The sequence below is a fragment of the Nematocida parisii genome, assembly GCF_000250985.1.
Source record: "Nematocida parisii ERTm1 unplaced genomic scaffold supercont1.1, whole genome shotgun sequence".
NCBI lineage: Eukaryota > Fungi > Microsporidia > Nematocida > Nematocida parisii.
Window position 1 is genome coordinate 891,834 of NW_013524646.1, and position 18,064 is coordinate 909,897.

Here is an 18,064-nt window from a genome sequence, read left to right on the forward strand (position 1 = left end):
CAGAAAACTTAATTGGATATTTAAATCTATAAATAGCTTTTATTTTTATATTCAAAATGAACTCAAAAGTAACAAATATAAAAGCATGGATAAGCATGCTTAAAGTGAAAAAATGCTACAGTAGAAAGCCTTCAGAAAAGAAGCATGGAATTCTATGCAAGCTATTCTGGGCAATGCAGATAATATTAATTGGGCATGCTTATGCCGCTCTTACATTTGAAGAACAAGCGGCATTTATGGCATCTAATGAAATAAAAGACGCAGGTGGGAATAAACTAATAATTAATCCTCAGAGCACATTTAACCCAATGTACATTACTATACTAAAAAGAATTGATGTCTTTTACTATATGCGGTTTATATGGTCAGGAATTAATCTGGAATCGTATAAAAAATTGACAGAAGACAAATCCCCGCATAGAATGTATTTAAACGTAATGATTCCAGAGAAGGACACAACCCATTCAGTTGTGCATGGTGAAGGCGTATTGGACTCAAGCTATATCAAAAGCCATAGTGAGGTTTTTCTTAAAATGTTCCCTTCGTTAGATGGTGGTATTTCTATAAGAACAAATAAGCCAGGATCTTTCTATATGTTTCTTAATAACAGCTTGGTGTTTGAGTATAGATATAAGATTCTTGCCTCTCTTCTGCTTTTAGCAGAGGGGATGGAGATCCCTCTAATGGTTAAAAATAACACAGAGCTGTCTCTAACCTCTAAATATATTGATCCACAGTGCTTTGCAATTAACATAAGCCAAAATAACACCCAGCCTACAAAAAATACATCTGGAGTAGATGGTGCAGTGAGTACTGAGTATTTAGATGCTTTTAGTGTGATAGATTTCTTTATTAATAATAGAAGCAACAATCACTTATATAAAAAAGAGTTTTCTGCGCTAAATACATATGAGCAATTTAAAAGCGGCAAGATTATGAAGACCCCGCTGGTTCTTATACAATTATACATATATGAATATATACAAAGCATTAAGGAAATGGAAGATTTTGCCCAAACCGTGCATGATATGTTATATATGTATACACAAAGAAATTCAGATGAGCACTCTTCTTTAAAAGATTCGGCCAATAGTATATTTAACAAGTATTTTGTTTCCTCTAATTACCGAGATGAGGGAATGCGATATTTGAAGCTAGCAAGCGATGTGCAGAATATTCTAATCAAAAAGAGTGATGTATTTTATAGCCCACAGATGCAATTTCATGCAATGAAAGCATCAGATATTTATAACAATGAGATTGCTGCTGGAAAGAACCCAAAAACTTCTAGCACTGAAGAAAGTGTGTGCACTGTGGCTACTTTAGAGGAGAACGCTAGTATGAAAGAGTTCACTGACTATGTAGAAACTGCTCTTCTAGGGCTTTTTTGTGTTTTAACATATGATCACGATAAGAATATGCACACAACAGAACACATGCCCAATCCATCAAATGATTTAAAGAGGTTCTTCAGTAAGTATAAGTATCTGTTTGGCTCGGTTTCTCCCACTGTCCACAGGGAATGGAGGAAGATAGTAAGTGGCATTGCTTATGATGATGTTCACTATCTTAGAGAGAACAAAACTCAAATACACCCAGATGTGATAAATGTGTTTTTTGTTGTTGCAATTCTAGCAGGTTGTTATGAGGAGTATAAAGCTAAAATAGAAAAACTCAAAGAATCAATAGATGGTATACAAAATTCTTCAAATTTAAATAATGTATGGAATTTTAAAATTAAACCTATGCTTTTGGCATGCATAAAAGATCTTATTGATAAACTTTCGGTAAATAGTAATCAAAATGCTTCTATTTGTGATGCAACTTCTTTTCTAAATTTAAATGCTTCTCAAACTTTGAAGAAGTATGATATATTTGGAAACTTAGTAATATGCATAAATAATAATTATATTGAAAAGTGCATACATCTTAATATAGTAAAAGAAGCCCTTCCGCCCACACAAACAGAAAATGTATCAAGCGCTTCCTATACAGACATTAAAGATAATCGCGATCCCTCACATTTATATAACAATAAGCGAGTATTAGAAGCAAAAAATCCGAATACTAGCATTTATATTCAGTCTATAATTCTTGGAATAGATAAGAACGAAAATGCACTGACAGATCTTAAAAATGAAGTACGCAAAGAAAACGAGTCTGCTGTAAGAAATGCTCTTCTTGCATACATAGACTTTGCGCTATGCAAGATTTCATCAGAGTATGCTATAGAAGAAGAAATTATTAAATCAATTTCTAAGATAGAAAAGAACGATGGGTACATAAATCTGGACAAGTTTGTCATTGGAAATAGCATCTGTCCGCCAACACGATCCATTATAAGCATAACCCGGACTTTACTGTTTAAAGCCTGTGCTTTAGAGCTGGACAAGGATCATTATATAGTGCGCTTTTCTAAGAATCTGTTGGAAAGTGTGCCCGCATTTGATTCTAGCTTGCAGTATGACCAACTTTCTCTTCTTTTATACTTCAGCAAAATGTGCGGCTATTTTCCAGACATTACACGGCTACTCAATAGCATAGATGTATGTGTTCCTGCTTATTGCTTTTCTAAACAAGCACACGAAATAATTAAAATTGCGCTGGACGAGAACTGCCCACACATTATTTATAATATTATAAAACTATCGATTACCAACATGGGCCTAAAAGGTACTAATCAAACAGAGACCCTATATCCATTTTTTTATCTAATGGGGGTAAATTATTTAAATCTGATAGATTGCTTGACTGCAAAGGGGGAAAAAGATGAGTATATTACTTCAATTATCAGTGATATACGAAGAATTAACACCAGCAAGTCGGGTGATATAGAAGCTTCCACGCTATTAATATTTATTAACCTTGCCTGTGAAAAGAAATACATAAACATAATAAAGGCATGTATCAATCTAGCAGATAATAAAAAAATAGTAGGCATAGATAATGATGAGTGTGTTTCTTTATACAGCGCAAAACGTACAATTGCAGTTCTTAATAAAATAAAAAATGACTACACCAGTGCCACATCCACGATAGATAATGCTACTATAGGCACTACCACCAAACAGGGCTCAGAAGAAGATACTTTTATAAAAAAGCTTAATAGTATAATAGAAATATTTAATAAAGAGGTAGACTTTGATGACTCTGATGGTTCTAGTGAGTCTATGGGTGCCGGCCGCAATTAGCTGAGTAATAGTGTTTAGCTTAATAAATCTGATGATTAATATAATGTAAGGCATAAATAATATTTATTTTTAGTAAAGCACGACTATTTCACATAGAATAAATTATTTTGGTTTCTATATTTAATCTAATAATGGCTGCAAATATAAAACTGTTTATACTTTATTGTTACTAGGAATATGCCTTTTCAGTTATTTTGGGTTATATACGTTGTATCTTCTTGGATTAAAGCATGCCCGTACTAAATATACTATTTTGTGCGTGTGCATACATGTCTATTAATCCTACAAAGAGCGCTGTATGCCCTAAAAAATAGCCTGAAAATTATACCTTTATGCATATTTATTTTCTCTTAGTTATAAAATACATGTATTCAAGCAAACAGAGCGTTCTATTCTACACATGCATTGTTGCCAAATCAGATATTTGAACCCTTACTAGACTATAAAACTGTTTGTCAGCAAGTTTTATACACATTCGGCTTTTTTAAAATGGGCAATATTCATTAAACTATCAGTTGATCTTCAAAAATAATATTTAACAAAGAGAATCTTTATACCCATGTCATTCAGTTCTGAGAATAAGGCTAGGAAATATATAAAGATTGTGCTTATTATTGGAGGGGTTCTGCTAGTTGGTACAGCAATCGGGGGTGTCGCTATTTTATACAGATCCAAAGAAACACTAGAAAAAAAGAATGTAGCAAATTCAAAAATGCTTAACACAAGCAATGAGAAATCTGAAGATAAAGCTATAAAATCCATAAATAACCAGAAGCAATCGAAAAATAGCCATAATAACTCTAGTAATGCGCATGCTCCACAACAGACCCTGGATTCTATACCTGCAGATTCTTTAAAAGAAGCTTCTGCCCAGGAGGATAGGAAGCTAAAAGTAGTGGATACAGAAAAAATACCGAAGAACCATTATGAAATTTCAAAAGATCATTTAAAAAAAGCAGTCATGAACTCAGCAAACCTTTTCACTCCCACAGATGCTTTGCCAGAAGAAAATCCATTAACTGTAAATACTACTGTGCCTGCTGCCATACCAAATGATTTATATACACCACAGGATGGTGTTTATCCTGTTATAGGAGGTGAGGATACAGCAGATAAAGCGACGCAAATTGAAAAGAATAAGGAGGATGAAAAAATCTTAAAGCAAATAGATGAAGCGGCCAAAACTCTGGAGTCTTCTCAGCAGAATTCTAAAACAGACTAAATCATGCAGGGCTCTGTAGCAAATAAAAATAAAATGGAATGAAATGAAATGAAATGAAAATAGCTAAGAAGGATTAAATTAAAGAAGAAAGGTAGCATTACGCTGTAGAATGCTATTAATGTACAGATCAACAAAATACCATTAAAAGATACCAGAACTATACTAAAGAATAACTCGAAATTCTAATGATAGGAGGTGCCAAACCAGCTAATAAATAAATAATTTACTTTAATTTTTGGCTTTATTAAAATTTGAACAGTGCTATTCAAAACTAAATAATCTGTAGAGCATGAGGGCCGTGCACTTAGACTTTTCTACTGCTGGCGCTGTAATAGGACAAAATATTTTGCGAATATACTGAATTCATTTTATTACCAGACTATTTGATTCTTTTATAGCATCTGGTGATCATATTTCTTTTAAGCTGCTTTTGTTTGGCTCTGTGTTATAATACTATGTTTTTATGTGGCTGTGAATATATTTATTTCTATACAGAAAAGGTCTAAGTGACAGTTTTGCTATCTCTTTTAATCTGAGGTGTTTAAATCTGCTTAATAATACGCTATTAATATATACAATAATCTCATATCTAAGATATAAAAAATAATTTTAACAAAACAAAAAATGAAAGAGTGTAGTACCCTGTTCAGGAGAAACCAAAAAGAAGAATCGGTTCTTTCAAAGAAAAGATATATTATGGCGCTTCTATGCATAATAAAGGGTCTATATGCACAAATAGAACTAGAAAATGCAGAAAAGATACAGGAAATGAGATTTGGGGATGGGCATCTTGCGATTCATTCAGAGGGATCACTATACCCTCTACGGGGATATTTATTAGATCGCTGCAAATACATGCAGAACATGCGAATGTATTTATCTGATGATGATATAAAGTACAATCCAAAAAGAAGCAACCAGCCAACTAATAATAACTATATTGATGCGTGTATTAAGAAGCCATTAAATGGCATTGCATGCGCCAGTGAAGATGACAAGAAAAGTGAATATTTATGGAAATTTACTCAGCAGATGATTACTATGTTCCCTACAGAAGGCGAGCACTTATCCATTGAGTCAGACAGCCCTGACTCATTCACACAATTTCTGAGAGAGCACAGAGACCGACCAGATAGTTTATACGCCCTAGCCGCGCTTTTTCTTCTCGCAGAAGGGGTGAACATTCCAATTAAAATAGTGAATGAAAGCGGAAATACTGGAGATAAAATACTTGTTCTAAAGCAGAAAGGTGCAGAGAGTGGATTCCATGTTAACTTGAACATGGCTATAAAGGATAAAACAGAAGATGGGACAATTGCGGGCACAGTGTATCAGAAGAAAACAGAAGATTTAGTAAATTTCTTCAGTAGCCTTACTAATACTGAACTATTTTCCTTCCTAGAGGTACCAGAAGAGTTCTTGATGCCTAATACCTACGAAGAGTTTTTAACAGGTAACTTTTTAAATAGTCCAAAATTCCTCATACAGGCATACTTTTTTGAATATATAGACAGTGTGAAGATGTATGAAGAGTTTGTAAGAGCTGTGCATGAATTGCTGACGGAGAAGATGTCAAACAGTGATGAGAGCGGGAATCCGAGCATAGAGACAGAAAACAAAGCACAGCAAGTATTTGACAGTCTATTCATTAAGGAAACATTATTACAACCGAATCTAAACTATATTGCAGACATCTCTAAGCTTAAAGAAGCAGGAAAGATGTGCATGTGCATACCTTTTATGAGTGGCATGCGGCCATCTAGATACACACACATACCTCCATACTATCGAAGTAAAGACGCGTTAGAAACAGACAGAGACCTTTATTATCCAAATATTATGGAAACAATTCTTCTCAGTCTGTTCTGCTGCTTTGTATTTGACCCAGTAACAAAAAAATATACCACAGATCACATACCAGGAGCATCCAAGGATCTCCAGGACTTCTTTAGGAAATACAATGCACCAACTATAGAAATCGACTATCTTATGCAAAGAAACTGGTCTAGAGTGGTCTCTGACCTGCCATGCAAAAGGATTAAGTATTCAAGAAAAAACAATAATGAAATTATGCCGGGAGTAACTAACATGTTATATGTCATATCCGAAATTACCGGGCGTAATGCAGACATAGAAAGTGCAATTGCCTGTCTAGAGAAAATTTGCAATGACGAAGAGTCAAGTAACTTTGAATGTTCAAAGATAAAAAACCTCCTGCAGAAAGCGTTTGAGTATCTATCAAAGAATAAGAATGTAGAGGTTAGTCTTAGAGAGTTTGAGGTGATGCAAAGCAGCTTGGGGTATAATGAGTTATTTGTGACCAAAAAGGACCCAATTGAGCTTCTTTATACATTTAACAATATGAAGGGAGAAATAACTTTAGAAATAGGGTGCATGTACCCAGAGGCTTTTACTACAGTAAGCGTGAACTATTATACTACTGAATTAGAAAGTAAATTAATACAGATGAAAGAAAGACGCAGCAATGCTAGCACATATATGGAGTGTCTTGTTCTTCAGTATGCAAGCATTAAACTAATACAGCTATCGCGCGCAATGGGTAAATACTATGATTTCACTACCGAAATGCCATCTGACATATGCAGCTGGTATAATAATCCAACTAGCTTACTTCTATATGGTAGCCTAGAAAATATAGAGAAAAAGTCCTATATTGTTGAAATGTTTTTAATCTACTCGAATGGAGAAACTTTAGACTGCCAAAATCCCATGGTAAGATTCACTTCTAATCTTATAAGAAGTGTTCCTCTGGAAGATCCCGATGTAAGAAAGTTGATTCTAAAGGGCTGCCTGTATAATGAGAAGTATCGGCAGTACTATCCCTGGCTTGAGTATGATGTAGACACTGTTCCTAAAGGGGAGCTATTTTCTAATGATATACAGCTGTTGTTTAAATCAATAACTGAACTCAATCTGCCAGAAAGCATGGTTATTAAGTCTTTTATATCTTTGCTGCGGGTGTATGGAAGAGATAGAAATATATTTTATAGCCTTACTGAGGATTGGGTCTTTTTAAATATAATAGATAAGCTACATAAAGATTTTTTAGCAATTGAGTATCTTGATCCAAATGAACTTAAAGCCCCAATTGAAAATAATATGGCTAATACATTAGGGACTGTTTTTTATGCACTGAACAAATATGTGGTTTTTTCATGTGATTATACTATTAGTGATGTGTATGTGTGCTGGTTTGTCTATCTATGCAGCAAGTACAAATTGGCAATTTATCTTGTTATGCCTATATATACTTCTATAGACCATACTTCCATATCTAATAGAGTGGAGACTATTATCCCTTCAATTTTTTCCAAGGACCAGCTCTCTAATGCTTTAAGCTCTCTAAAAAGAATAGAATGCATATTAATTGGCAGTAATGACCCGGAAAGTCAGATAAAATACAACGCTCTAAAAGAATTATTTGAAAAGCATGCTCCGTGCATTTCTTTAAGTATAAATAAAACCTTAGGCCGATTAACTACATATAAAACGCTAGGGTATATATAAAATAAATAAAGAATCCTTTTAAGTATTTTTATATTGCTAATGTGCAATCTGTTTCTAAAACTATTTGAAATGTGTGTTTTGTGTTATATCATTTGCTATTATTTGCTGCATGTTGCATGGTGTTTTCTATAAATGAATAAATAGAATATAAATGTATTTAAAATAAAGTATATGTAAGAATAAAAATAAAATAATAATAGTATACAAGTTATATTTGTTTCTCTTTTATAATAATAAAACAAATTAGAAATAGAAGGATGGAGTAGAGTAGAAAAAGAGAGAAAAACAAGCGGAGTGCAAGAGTGTAGACAGAGCATGCACACAAATATTACTGTAACAAAAATGCATATCTTTAAACCATGCAGCGGCATATTGTCTAGCAATATTTCACCTTTATACTTTATATACCCGCATAACAACTATTCATATTACTTAATTTCTGGGTATTTTAAAGTATGTGCTATTCCAGATAAATTCATGCATTTATTACGTATAATTTCAGGTTATATAATCTGAAGCCATACTCTTTAATCTTTTGGATCCTGTGACTATTATGCAGTATATCTAATTTGATATAATTTCAACAATCATAAAGTCTATTATAAAACAACCCTAAATAGCTAGAGAATGTTATGGAATACTATAGCCGGAATTGTACTGGCCACACATCTATATGCTTTAAGAAGTTTAGTTATTTGTACATGCGCGATTATAACAAATAATCAGAAAATATCAAGAAGCCATCTTAAATTTGGGTTTTTATAAAAATATAAATAGCTAAGACATTTTAATTTTTAATGAAAAAAAAGAGCATAATAAGAACAATACTACTGCTGGGTATACTTATTTTCCCATCAGTAGAATCTATATTACCTATAACAAATCCAGAGACACATATTGGTATAAAAGAAAGTAAAAACATAGAGAGCCTTGAAAGAATGCATAACAGCTCTAAATCATCAGACGAGATTGATGGGGAGGATAGCACCAACATCGCTAGATTTAAAAATGAAAATAAAAATGCAGATATAAAATTAGCTACTTTTTCAAAGCCAAACCAGATTTACTCTAGTGAAAATACTACTATAGACACAGGAAGAAAGACACTTCAAGCAGAGAATCTAGCATCTACTAGCTTATTAAGTATATATACTCCATTGGACACAGAAGATATTCTCTCAACTACCTATAAAACAGAGCCAGAGCTACATATCAAAAATGCGCCTAACACACACCCAGTGTCTACAAAATACACTTTCTCAGAGAAATGTATAGAACAAAAAGATAGCGAAATGACGAATTTATATTCAGCAATAAGCGATTCACAAGAATTAGCATCAGAATATTCCTCTAATTTAGAAAAAATACAGCTGATGAAAATGCTTGAGAGTATTGTTATAAAACATACGCATCTGCCTAAACTAGTCCATTCTAATGATTTCAAAATTATTCATTCAATTTTTACAAACAAAGATAGAAATGTAGCTAAAATATTCAGAGTTTCAGGTAAAATAGAAAACAAAACACTATGGGAGGTGCTGCGGGCATGTGAAGAAGGAGATTATATAGACATAAATAACAACTGCACCGATCATATTCTTCGAGTCACTCTTTTGTATCCCTCTAATTTAATATACATTCCACTTATTGTGCATGCATTGCTTACACTCTATGACCCAACCAAGATTTCCGATACTTGTTTAACACTATCTCAATTTGACTTTTTGCCCAATAAGAATATATTCAACGACTTTCAAGTGTTTAAAACAATACAGAAACTCACAATATCTAATGTGACAATTTGCACCAGTGCATTAAACACATTGTGTGGGTTTACTAATTTAAAAGAACTGTCCTTTGAAACAGACACAGTCTTATACTCTAATAATACTATCCTGCGCATGCATTTGCCTAATTTAGAAAGCCTCAAAATACATTGCATTAACAAATACTATGCAAATTTGATACTTACTGGATTAAACTCATGCAATAATCTTAAAAGTTTAGATATAATAGGCATTGATTTTATGGATACAATGGGCCTAAATTTTATATCGAATCATATGAGCATAGCTTCGCTCACTTTAAAGAACATAGTGTTCGACGGCTGCCCGGACTTTTTTTTTCTTAAAAGAATGCAGGCTCTCAAAAGATTAACTATGAGAAGTATTTTCTACTCATACACAGAAAAATTTAAAATAGAAGATTTAAGTGTAATTAAGCAGAATTATAACTATATAAACTTAGACTTAGGATATTCGGGCAGCAAAATACCTGAAGACTATGAAAATATAATAACAAGAAACCGTGAAGTTGGAAAGGGCATCTCTCTTACAGATCTTTGTATAGACAATAAGCTGTACAAAGATCTAGGGCTGGATAAAATAGAGCCAGTAAAGGGCCACAGACACAATATATGTATTGCATTTGCAAATAACATAGAATGTGGCTGGGTAGATTCAATTTTATTAGAATTCAGTCTAAGCAGCACGCACTACCAACTTGATATTAACACCAAGCCGTGCACTAAAATTCCTATGGCAATGCTGCTAGAATACATTCGCAATATTGCTTTCCCATTTTTACAGGCTAAAACTATTGAAAAAATACATCTACTAAACTCTCTTAATATATTCAAGAAAAATGCAATAATGGGCATTCTTTCAGATCAAATTATGAAGTATGCAAAGAACAACAAGATAAAACGTTTAAAACTAATGTCTTTAGTGCCTTCAACAGCAATAGACCTGTATAAGATTATTATGTTTAATAATAGTATGCCAGATCTCTATGGGGTAGATTTAATAAACATTGAATTTGTATTAACTAATACCAAACCTACAAGTCAGGATGAAGAAAGTGTTATGAAATACTACAAAGAATATATCCAAGCTAACACTAGCTCGTTTTATTTTAAACTATGCACATTTGTCAAAAATGGAAGTGCTTTTAAAATTACAGGGCATCCATAACAAAATACTTGGGGTATACGTCTATAGTTTAATTTCATGTACTTAATTAAGAATACAACTAAGACGCTCTTTCGTTCCCAGTGGCAAGCACACTATTGTATGAATAAATAACTATAATAATTTTAGAATTTAAATAAAAACATGTATGAGAATAATAAATACTCAAGTTTTGGGCGTATACTTATTATTCGGGTTATATTGTAAAGTTATACTAGATTTACTGGGGAGTATATCCAAGGAATACGGAATAAAGAAAAATATACTACAAGCTATATAAAAAGAAAAGGAGCCCTCATAGTATATAGAAGTATGAAGCAGTATAACGAAAAAGACATGAAATAGCTAGAAAATTATGACTGACAAATTACAGGCCCATAGACCTTTATTTGTAGATTTAGGATAAGTAATTAGTAAGCAGCCGATCACATTTAATGTGTATTCAGTAATTGCACAGATTGAATTGAATTTTTGAGATGTATAGTGTATACCAAAAGGCATGTAACACAGTGCGCTCCTAGTATACCCCCAAATTATACTATTTATGTTTAAAAATTTTATATTCATATAGAAAAATAATTAGAAAAAACCATATTCTATTTTATCTTATATCAGATGCAAAAATATAGATATATATCTAAGATTTTTTAATTTTTCATGGAGAAGAAGAGCGTGAAAATCTTTTTAATGTTGTGCATACTTGTTTGTCTGGCAGGGATGGGAATAATATTTGCAACAAAGGAAAATAGTCTAGAATTCGGGAGTGGGGATGTTAATCATTCAGTGCTAGAGACAAAATATGAAACGTGTCTAGAGATAAAAGATATAGAGGAAGAAAACTCTCCAAGCATTGAAAAACCCCCAGAAAGACCAAGTACAAGCGCACAGAATATTTTAAATAAAAGTGCGTTGAATACAGAAGAGATAGCGCCACATACAAGTTTAAACACAGGGACTTTATTAAATATAAAGGAGCAAGAACAGACAGTAAGAGAAAACATACCATTTAATTTTGTTAATAAAGAAGCAGAGATTTCTACAGAAAATGCACCTAGCACAGAGCCAGTATTTACAAAATATAATGATTTAAATGAGCTTATAAAAAAAGAAAGTGTGATTTCGGGTATAGAAAATAAAACAAGTCCAAATCCATTGGAAAATAATTCACAGGAATTGGCATCAGTTTCTACATGCAATCCCAAAGAGGAGTTGATAGAAATGTTAGAGTGCATAGTTAAAAGAAACCCAAGCCTAGATCCAAAAACTCAAAAAATTTATAATGACATTTATACTATTAATGCACTTCTCATAAACAGAAACACAGTTGTACTTGAAAATTTGAGATTATCCAGTATAAATGTAGTAGAAAAAATAACACTATGGGAGGTGCTGCAGGCTTGCAAAGAAGGAAAGTCCATAGACATAGATGTCAGCAGTTCAGACCCTATTATGTGGATCATTTTTTATTATCCTAACGACCTTTTGTATATTCCACTTATTGTACATGCGATATTCACTTACTATACTCCGAAAAATATATCTAATATCACTATATCTATATTAAAGTTTAACTTCGAGTTTAACATAAATGTTTTGAATGAATTTCAAATATTTAAAGAAGTAAAGAGCATTACAATAGCAAAGTCACATATTTATTCCAACACACTAAATATATTAAAAGACTTTAGCAATTTGAAGGTACTTTATATTTCAAAAGGACTAATATTAAATATAGGCGATGCATGCATTATTCCAACCTTGCCAACAACCCTAGAAAGACTACAAATATCTGATATTGATAAATACAATGTAAACTGGATGCTTAGTGAATTAGACTCCTGGGATAATATAAAAGAAATAGATATTTCGGGAGTTAACTTCATGGATACCTTTGTTCTGAACAAATTAAAAACGCTTAGCAAAATAACTTCATTCAGACTCAAAGACATAGTGTTTGCTGGTGCCCCAAACTTTTCCTTCCTTAAACAAATGAGTGAACTAAATCAGTTGTTCATGTGCAATATTTTCTATTCCTACACAGAAAAATTTGAACTAAACAAGTTAGATAAAATTAAAAGTAATCTAGCGTACTTATTCCCAGACATTATAGAAAAAAAAGTGATGGTCGGGTATGCGTATCTAGCAAAGGAAAACAGAATGGTTGGCGATTACATCTCTCCTATGAATATTATTGTTGATAGCAAGCTGTATGCTGACCTAAGGCTGCGTAGAATAGAATGCAAAGCAGGGAAACCATATAATATTCGAATTGAGTTTGTGAATAGTATGGATCATTTATTGGCTAATTCAGTTGGATTACAATTCACTCTAAATGATACACATTCCTGCCTTGATATTAAAGTTGAGCCGAAAGCAGCAGTAAATCCTAAATCCTTATTGCTTGAGAATCTAAAAAATATTAAATTTCCATTCTTACAAATTAAAACCATTGAAACAATACATCTAGAGAGCTCCCTTAACAACAAATCAGAAAAAAGTGCAATAATGGACATTCTTTCACATCAAATTATGAAGTATGCAAAGAACAACAAGATAAAAAACATAAAACTGGTATCCCTAGTGCCAGCAGCAAGAATAGATATACGCAAGCTTGATTTATTTAACAGAATTGTGCCGAGTCTTGAAATCCTAAAGCTATCAAATATCACCTTTACAACAAAATACATAATCCCCAAAAATATGGATGAAAAAAATATTCTGAAGACCTGTAAAAAATATATTAAAAATAACCCGAATAACGCAATTGGGTCTTACTTATTTTCCAAAAAACAAAATAATCTTACGCTTGTTGGGAATTTATAACAAAATAATTGAATCCTAGCAATGAATCTACCACTATACGAATAAATAACTATAATAATTTTGGAATTTAAATAAAATGTATGTGAATGGTAATAAATACTCAAGCCTCGGTTATATAATTGTTATTTTGAGCTATGTTGTAAATTTAGACCTGCTGTCTTAGGAGCTGCTCTTATTTAGAGCATATAACTCGAATAGTATAAAATACTATAAAAACTGGTTATTCTCTATGATACACATGTATAGCAGACAGCATGCCAAGAAAATAAAAACTTAAAAAGAATAAAAAATGAACCGCCCCACAACAAACATATCTTATTGATGCTTTTCAAGTATATAACCCGAATTTCAATCTTGTTGATTTGTTGGATTAAATTAGTATGTATAAGAAATAAACATGATATAACCCGAAATTTAAATTGGAGAAAAGCATCTCAGATGTAATATATTTGTAATCTCTGAGCATACATAGCTCAAGATATTGAATGATTTTTGTAGTTTTTCGATTTAAATAAGACTTTTAAAGAAAAAATGCAAGAAGAGTGTACATGCAGAAAGAGATGCCTCAAGTGTGTCCATTCAGTCGCTGTACTGCTCGTTATATCCGGGCCGTTTTATTGCATGGGTATGCATTTTCTATCTAGAAAAGAGCAAGCCATTAAACTTCAGACATACAGAAATAGATAAAATATTAGACTGCATATGCGGTAACTATATTTAGCACTCTCGATAAGGGATTGAAGATGTGAAGGTAACATAAGAGAAGAAAAGCTCAGAACTTCAGTAAAAACAATGTGTAAAGTAGAATTCATCTACTGCCATATAGCAATTCATGGTAAAAATAATAGAAAAAGAAAATATGAAAAGGAAATGGGTGAACACAATAAAACTCTGCCTAAAGTAATAGGAATGCCTTGCCGATCGATATCTAAAGCAAGATTATACATACACAAGATACACAAAATATATGTACCCCTTTTTGGCGAGAAATTGAATAATTATTAAATATCAGATCCAATTTAACATCTGTGTACTAATTACATATAATGAATTGAATTTTAAGTTGAAATTATACCTTATGGTATTTAAATAAAGTTCACTTCTGTATGGTTTGTGTTATTTTGTGATGTTAGTTATGTTTGCTATCACTATATTTCTATATAAAAACGGAGAAGCTTTTTTATCTTATCTTAAATACGCAGCTATAAATATCTAAGATTTTTAATTTTTAATGAAGAAGAAAAATGTGAGAGTATTGATAGTGCTGTGCATGCTTAGCTGTCTAGTAGGAATAGGAGTATTAATGGTTACATCTCAAAATATAAGAGAAGTAAAGAATAAGAGCAGCAAAGAAAGCCTTAGTGCGAAACCGGCGATAGAAGAAGACTGTAAGGTAAAGCATGAGATAAGCTTTGAAAATATTTTAGATAAGACCAAGGCCACTGCTTTAGATAAAGAAGAAATAGCACCAATGGCAAATGACACTAGTTTAAATACAGATAATTCATTAGATGTAGACAAGAAGTTACAAGAAATAACAGAAGAAAAGATAATATCTAGTAGTTTAAACACAGAGGCTGCATTAAATATAAAAAAAGAGGAAGAAAAAGTGTCCAATGCAGAAAACAATCTAATAAACGTTAGCTCAGGCGTAGATGCTGCTTTAGACCCAGAAACAAAGACATTAGATGTAGAAGGCGGATTGAATACGAATTTAATGGATACAGGCAATCAATTGGATACAAAAAGAAAGTCATTTGAAATACCAGAAGATATAATGCTATCTACTACTTTATATGCGCAGGATTCTCCGAATATAGAAATGCAGATAATAACTTCAGACTGCATGGTGCTTACTAGTTTAAATACAGATAACCCATTAGATACAAAAGATGAATTCTTTAGTAATCTAAGTGCCGCGGCGAATTCATTTAAGAAAGAAGACAGGCTGCGCATACATCCAACTAACAAGAATCCATTATATATAAAAAAGTTATTAGCAACAATAGAAGAAGAAAACAGATCCTCTGCAGAGTCAGAAATACCCCTAGAAATGGAATCTGATAAAAATTTCATATGTAAAGAATGCAGTCTATCAGAGATGGACATAACACAAGAGGTTGTAGAGATGCCAGATATAGGAGATATGGATAAACAGAATTCCAAAATAGAACGTCCTCAAGAAATAGCATCAGTTTTTGTATATAGCCCGCAAGAGGAACTAATAGAGATGCTAGAATGCATTGCTAGACAGAATCCAAGCCTGTCTACACAGCTGGAAAAGTATAATGACGAGCATACTATTAATGCACTTCTTAAGAACAGAAATGCGATTGTAATTAGACAAATTGCTTTTTCTAACCTAATGACAGTAGAAGAAATAACACTATGGAAGGTGCTGAAGACATGCAAAAAAGGCCTTCCCAGAAATTCTGCATGCAGTGAATCTACTATTTTGATAAGTCTTTTATATCCTCCTGACATGATGTATAATCCATTTGTTGTGCATGCAATGCTTACTTATTACAATCCAAACACCCTATCTAATGTTTTTTTGTCTCTATTACAGTTTGACTTCCAGTATAGTAAGAACATATTCAATGAATTTCAAATATTTAAAAAGATATATAGGCTTACAATATCTAGAACAATTATTCACACCTGCACTATTAATTCACTAGGGGAGTTCAGCAACTTAAAAGTGCTTTCTTTTTATACAGGAGAGATTTTAAGCTCTGATTCCATCAGCTTGGCTGCCTCCCTACCAAAGAATCTAGAAATACTAATTATGTTTGGTATTGACAATGCACATGCAAACTGGATAATTAATGGGTTAAATTCCTGCGATAATATATATGAAATAGATATTTCCGGGATTGATTGCATGGATACTCATGCACTAAACCAACTAACAGTTCTTAATGCACTAAATGAATTTTCTCTAAAAGATGTGGTTTTCTTTGACTGTCCAGACTTTTCGTTCCTCAAGAAAATGAAGGCGCTCAAAAAACTATCCATGTATAATATTTTCTACTCATACACAGAAGAGCTTAAAGTAAAAGACTTGAATATAATTAAACAAAGCATTATGTACTTAATCCCAGAAAACACAGAAAATAGTGTGTTGGATAAATATGCAGATGTAGTAAATAGGAACAAAGAAGTTGGCAGCTGTATTTCTCCTACAGATATCAATATAGGAAGCAATCTGTACTATGACCTAGGACTGCATAGAATAGAGCCTAGTGAGGAAATTAAGTATAATATAAGCATTGTGTTTGATATAACCCCATGCTATCTCTTGTTAGAAACTACTACAGTATGTTTTTCTTTAAACCAAGCACACCAGATGCTCGATATTAAAGTTGGGCTTCCGCGCAACCCAATCACACAAGAATTATTTTTCAAAACTCTACAAAGAATTGAATTCCCGTTCTTAGAAATCAAAACAATTGGCACAATATATCTAGAGAATACATTTATCACCCAGAAAGAAAATGAAGTAATGGACATGCTTTCAGACAAAATTATGGAGTATGAAAGGAATAACAAAATAAAAGGTATAGGTCTAATCTCCCTATTACCCTCAGTAACAATAGATATGTACAAGATTATTATGTTTAACAATACTATGCCAGACCTTCTGAATCTAAAACTAACAAATATTTCTTTTGCAGCAGATAGCACTATACCTGAAGATAAAGATGAAAAATTGGCTATGAAATCATATAAAAAGTTTATGGAAAAAAATCCAAATCTTAAGGCCTACTTATTTATTAAAGAAGAAGACAACCCAAAATCAAATATTAAAAGCCGCTTTTTTTCTAAAAAGAAAACCAATGCTTTAAAAATTATTGGAAGCTCATAGCAAACACTTGAATTTCAATCACACAGCAGTTTTCGCATTTAATACAAGTAAGAAAATTTTCTCTACATGCCGCAATGACTAATCCTATTGTATGAATAAATAAACTGCTATATTAATTTTAGAGTTTAAACAAATGTATACTTATAGAGTGTGTAATAATATTTGAACTCTTTCTATACACTGTTTCTGGGATATTTTTAATGAAAAGCGGCTGTTAATGGTTTTCTGGATGTATTGTAATGTTAAGTGGTTTATTGGCTATGAGATATTCAGATATCTATTAAAATAAAATATTATTTATATCTTACAATAAATATTTATAAGAGTATTTTAAAGTGTACACTAAAGAAAAAAAATAGAACAATATTGAATTTTAGGATTTCTATATTTTAAAATAGAATAAATAAAACATAATAGTACTAAAATATATTAAAGAAAAAACAAATAAAATGGAACAAGGCTC

The 18,064-nt window shown here is 32.2% G+C and overlaps 8 protein-coding genes across 8 annotated transcripts; 7 read left to right on the forward strand and 1 right to left on the reverse strand.

Moving 5' to 3' along the window:
* Nucleotides 1–56: 56 nt before the first annotated feature.
* On the forward strand, nucleotides 57–3,194 carry NEPG_00624 (uncharacterized protein; the record flags this gene model as incomplete). The annotated part of the gene is made up of 1 exon (XM_013203001.1): nucleotides 57–3,194. The coding sequence occupies one exon, from the start codon at nucleotides 57–59 to the stop codon at nucleotides 3,189–3,191; it is 3,135 nt and encodes a 1,044-aa protein (XP_013058455.1). The 3' UTR covers nucleotides 3,192–3,194.
* Nucleotides 3,195–3,750: 556 nt separating this feature from the next.
* Nucleotides 3,751–4,413, forward strand: NEPG_00625 (uncharacterized protein; the record flags this gene model as incomplete). Its single annotated transcript, XM_013203002.1, has 1 exon — nucleotides 3,751–4,413. One exon carries the CDS (start codon nucleotides 3,751–3,753, stop codon nucleotides 4,411–4,413), a length of 663 nt encoding a protein of 220 aa, XP_013058456.1.
* Nucleotides 4,414–5,037: 624 nt separating this feature from the next.
* On the forward strand, nucleotides 5,038–7,941 carry NEPG_00626 (uncharacterized protein; the record flags this gene model as incomplete). Its single annotated transcript, XM_013203003.1, has 1 exon — nucleotides 5,038–7,941. The coding sequence occupies one exon, from the start codon at nucleotides 5,038–5,040 to the stop codon at nucleotides 7,939–7,941; it is 2,904 nt and encodes a 967-aa protein (XP_013058457.1).
* Nucleotides 7,942–8,738: 797 nt separating this feature from the next.
* On the forward strand, nucleotides 8,739–10,913 carry NEPG_00627 (uncharacterized protein; the record flags this gene model as incomplete). Its single annotated transcript, XM_013203004.1, has 1 exon — nucleotides 8,739–10,913. One exon carries the CDS (start codon nucleotides 8,739–8,741, stop codon nucleotides 10,911–10,913), a length of 2,175 nt encoding a protein of 724 aa, XP_013058458.1.
* A 342-nt stretch (nucleotides 10,914–11,255) lies between these two features.
* On the reverse strand, nucleotides 11,256–11,477 carry NEPG_00628 (uncharacterized protein; the record flags this gene model as incomplete). The annotated part of the gene is made up of 1 exon (XM_013203005.1): nucleotides 11,256–11,477. One exon carries the CDS (start codon nucleotides 11,475–11,477, stop codon nucleotides 11,256–11,258), a length of 222 nt encoding a protein of 73 aa, XP_013058459.1.
* A 90-nt stretch (nucleotides 11,478–11,567) lies between these two features.
* Nucleotides 11,568–13,733, forward strand: NEPG_00629 (uncharacterized protein; the record flags this gene model as incomplete). Its single annotated transcript, XM_013203006.1, has 1 exon — nucleotides 11,568–13,733. One exon carries the CDS (start codon nucleotides 11,568–11,570, stop codon nucleotides 13,731–13,733), a length of 2,166 nt encoding a protein of 721 aa, XP_013058460.1.
* Nucleotides 13,734–14,521: 788 nt separating this feature from the next.
* NEPG_00630 (uncharacterized protein) lies at nucleotides 14,522–14,738 on the forward strand (the record flags this gene model as incomplete). The annotated part of the gene is made up of 1 exon (XM_013203007.1): nucleotides 14,522–14,738. The coding sequence occupies exon 1, from the start codon at nucleotides 14,526–14,528 to the stop codon at nucleotides 14,736–14,738; it is 213 nt and encodes a 70-aa protein (XP_013058461.1). The 5' UTR covers nucleotides 14,522–14,525.
* Nucleotides 14,739–14,964: 226 nt separating this feature from the next.
* Nucleotides 14,965–17,601, forward strand: NEPG_00631 (uncharacterized protein; the record flags this gene model as incomplete). The annotated part of the gene is made up of 1 exon (XM_013203008.1): nucleotides 14,965–17,601. The coding sequence occupies one exon, from the start codon at nucleotides 14,965–14,967 to the stop codon at nucleotides 17,599–17,601; it is 2,637 nt and encodes an 878-aa protein (XP_013058462.1).
* Between the last annotated feature and the right edge of the window lie 463 nt (nucleotides 17,602–18,064).